This window comes from Egretta garzetta, unplaced genomic scaffold (assembly GCF_000687185.1).
Source record: "Egretta garzetta isolate BGI_Z169 unplaced genomic scaffold, ASM68718v1 scaffold923, whole genome shotgun sequence".
Classification (NCBI taxonomy): domain Eukaryota; kingdom Metazoa; phylum Chordata; class Aves; order Pelecaniformes; family Ardeidae; genus Egretta; species Egretta garzetta.
Window position 1 is genome coordinate 105,075 of NW_009259193.1, and position 3,331 is coordinate 108,405.

The 3,331-nt window shown below is 52.0% G+C and overlaps 1 protein-coding gene across 1 annotated transcript in view; it reads left to right on the plus strand.

The window, feature by feature from the left end:
- Positions 1 to 3,331, plus strand: part of LOC104123510 (inner centromere protein) — an 18,935-nt gene that overhangs the window by 1,013 nt on the left and 14,591 nt on the right. The window contains exon 2 of the mRNA XM_009635769.2: positions 899 to 1,692. Coding sequence (XP_009634064.1) covers positions 899 to 1,692 — 794 coding nt within the window. The remainder of the gene's footprint in view (positions 1 to 898; positions 1,693 to 3,331) is intronic.

The following is a 3,331-nucleotide window of genomic DNA, read 5'->3' on the forward strand; positions in this document are numbered from 1 at the left end:
AGCGCGTCCCACCAGGTTTCCTCTGCCACCCTCCCGTTAAAGGTCGGGTCCGGCGCGGTGCTCCCGGGCACTCCCGTTACTTTTCCCGCTGCCCGTGAAAAGCATCGCCGCTGTGGTTCAGAGCTCCCCGTCCCTTCCTCCTCCCCGTGTCAGTTCTGCTCTGTCGTGGTTTAACCCGGCTGGCAACTCAGCACCACGCAGCTGCTCGCTCACTCCCCCCCTCCCTCAGTGGGATGGGGGAGAGAATTGGAAAAAAACAAAGTAAGACCCGTGGGTTGAGATAGAGGCAGTTTAATAAGAGAGGAGAATAACAATAATAATAATGGTAAGAGAATATGCAGAATATATAAAACAAGTGCACAATGCAATTGCTCACCACCCGCTGACCAATGCCCAGCCTGTCCCGAGCAGCAATCACTCTCTAAGCCGCCGTCACTCTTCCCCCTGACTGACCGACTCACTAACTCCCCCCGAGCATGACATTATATGGTATGGAATAGCTCTTTAGTCAGTTTGGGCCAGCTATCCTGGCTGTGCTGTACTCCCAGCTTGTTATGCACCTGGCCGAGCAGGAGAAGCTCAAAAAGTCCTTGAGTAGTCTGAGCACTACTTAGCAACAACTAAAAACATCAGTGTGTTATCAACATTCTTCTAGTACTAAATCCAAAACACAGCACTATGCCAGCCACTATGAAGAAAATTAACTCTATCCCAGCCAAAACCAGGACACTCTCCAAAGCGGTTCTGCAGATTCTGTGGGCGCTGAGCTCTCGGAGGGGCTGGTCCCAGATGCTTTAGCTTTGTTTCCCAGCACACTCCCCTTTGTGCAGGGAAGGGGGAAGGGCTTCGGTCTGTGCCTGACTCCAGTTCCAGCCTAACACGCTGTTCCGTTTGTTAGGTTGTCTCGAAGGAGGAGCAGCAGTCTCAAAGTGGTACCCTCCATGCAATATTTTCCGCGACTCCGAAACAAAGAAAACCGGGGACTAATCGGGGCTGAGGCCAAAGAAGTCTCCCCACCTCAACGCGTGACAAGATCCCAAGCTGCGATATCTGCTAAAAGCTCAGAGGTCCTTCCTGAGGTTGTTCCTGAGAGCCCTCCTGCCCAGCAAGTGGAAGGGAAGGTTTCCTTAGTAGAAGCCAATGTCAGTGGTCGCGTTAGCACTGAGATTCACCTCTGGAAGAGCACACCCGAACCAGCAGAGAAGCTTTCCACGAGCACCCTCTTGAGTTCAGGTGACGGCTCTCCCAAGGAAAGCAGGGTTACCAAGCTGCCGCCTGTGCCTGCAGCCTCTGAGCTCATGGTCCCTCACACCCCTGAGGCAAACGACGCAGGAGAAAGCGAGGCTGCACCTAAGCTGAAGACAGCCAAGGCAGCCAATACCACCTTCATTTTAAGCGAAGAGTCTAGGCTGGATGAGGGAGATGACTCGACTCAGGTACAGGCGGGGGCTGACAAGGAGCCTTCCCAGCTCATCAGGGATATCCCAGGGACTCCGACAGGCTCTAGACAGAGCCGTCGCTCGGTGCGTAGAAGTCTGATGGGTAAAACTTCCATGACTCGCAGAACCTCCTTAGCAGAGAAATACTCATTAGCCAGCAAGAGGGAAAGTGTGATCCGGAAATCTGTCACCAGGACAATGGTTAAGAGGAAGGCAGCTCAAGGGTCGTCTGTGCCCTCCAGTCACATGGATGGTAAGTTTGAATGTCACCAGATGAGTTTGCCTGGCACTGTTCCTGCTTTTCACTGCTGAGGGAAAACACCGTCATGGGGCTAGGTCTTGGGTTTGGGTGCAGCAGCTGATCTTCTGAGGCTGGACAAGCTGCAGTTGGGTATGGATGTTCTAACTGGCTTTCTAGAGACCTGTGTGCATAGAGAAACGCAGGCGACTGCTAGTTTGTGCCCTGTGCATTCAGCCTCATAAGTCAGCTGGGAGAACAACCTTAAGGTCTTCTGAGTTTCTGCGGTGGTAGCTTGCAAAGGCAAGGAGTAAGCTGGCAAACGGGGTTTGCTGCTGGTGGTGGCTGCTTACAGGGCTACGGGCTCTCACAAAGGCCTGCACGTTCTCTGGGAAGTGAGGTAGCTATCGCAAATTCACTGCCCTCTAAACAGAATCATGGGATCAGTATGTTTTGGGTTGGAAGGGACCCCTGGAGGTCATCTAGCCCAACCCCCCTGCAGTGAGAGAACCTGGCTGCTAGTTCTAGAGCTTCTCTTTTGAGGAGGGAATTTTGAGGCTGAGCTTTGTAAATGTATTAAAAGTCCTTCCAGCTGTTACAGTTTGCAATAGAGGCAGTTTCAGCAAAGGACAAACTGACTGAAATGTCCTTCCCTGCTACTGGAATGCAAGCACGGGGTTTAGTGCAGGAGAACAAAGTGACGGATATTGGCTCTCCTTTTTTCAAGCTGAGGGAAAGAAGCGGCTGGTGAGCGGTAGACTAGTAAATGGCTCCTGAAATGCAGGTGATGCCAGAGAGCCTCTTCCACACAATGTGATGGGCTCTCTTGCATGGCGAACTTTGTTGGAAGGGAGAACTCACCCAGCTGAAATAATGTTGCTGTAATGCATTAATCTGCAGCATTCTAGCTGTGTGGGATTTGTGCTGTACAAAACGGGCTTCTCCTGAAGAGTTATCCCATTTTTCCTGTGGAAGCATTGATTTGGAGAAGCACTTAGGTGGTTTTGTGGTTTTCCATACCAATTTAACTGTTCTGGCTGAATGTTTGTCCACACCAGAGTGCTGCAGTCCCCAGCACGGGGTTGCCTCTGCTGGTAACTGGGTAGCATGGAGTTCCCTGTAGGTTTCTGAGTGCGGTGCTAAGGGCTCCCTCGGCAAAAAATGAAACCACTGGGAAGTCTTCTCACCTGTAATGTTGAAGAGGCACTGATGAGCCTTTATCTGCTGGTTTAGATGATCAGTATTGTGTGGATCTGGGTTACCTGGGAGGTTTAAGGGAGGCTTTGCTTCTTCCCTCTGTGCTACTTGACACGGTTGTTCTTCTGCCTGGCCAAAATTTCTGGCTGTAAGGAGAGGAACTGAGAGGTTTCAGGCAGCTCTGGTTGAGCTTCTTAGTGCTTGAAAGCCCAAAGCACCTTAATTGGCTGCAGAGCATCTCCGATGCGTCAGACCCTGCGCTGGGTCCGTGTACAGCTTGTGTGTCTGTGCTTCGATGCCATCTGCAGCAGACTGCACCCTCGCACGCCCGGACGATGCAAAGCCTGCCCTTGTGTGCTCCACTTGGGCTGAAGTGGTATTGCCTTCTTAATTAACAGCGGTTTCTGGCTGTGCTGGCCCTTAAAGTGAGCTGCCGCTGGGCGGGCGGGGGTGCTCA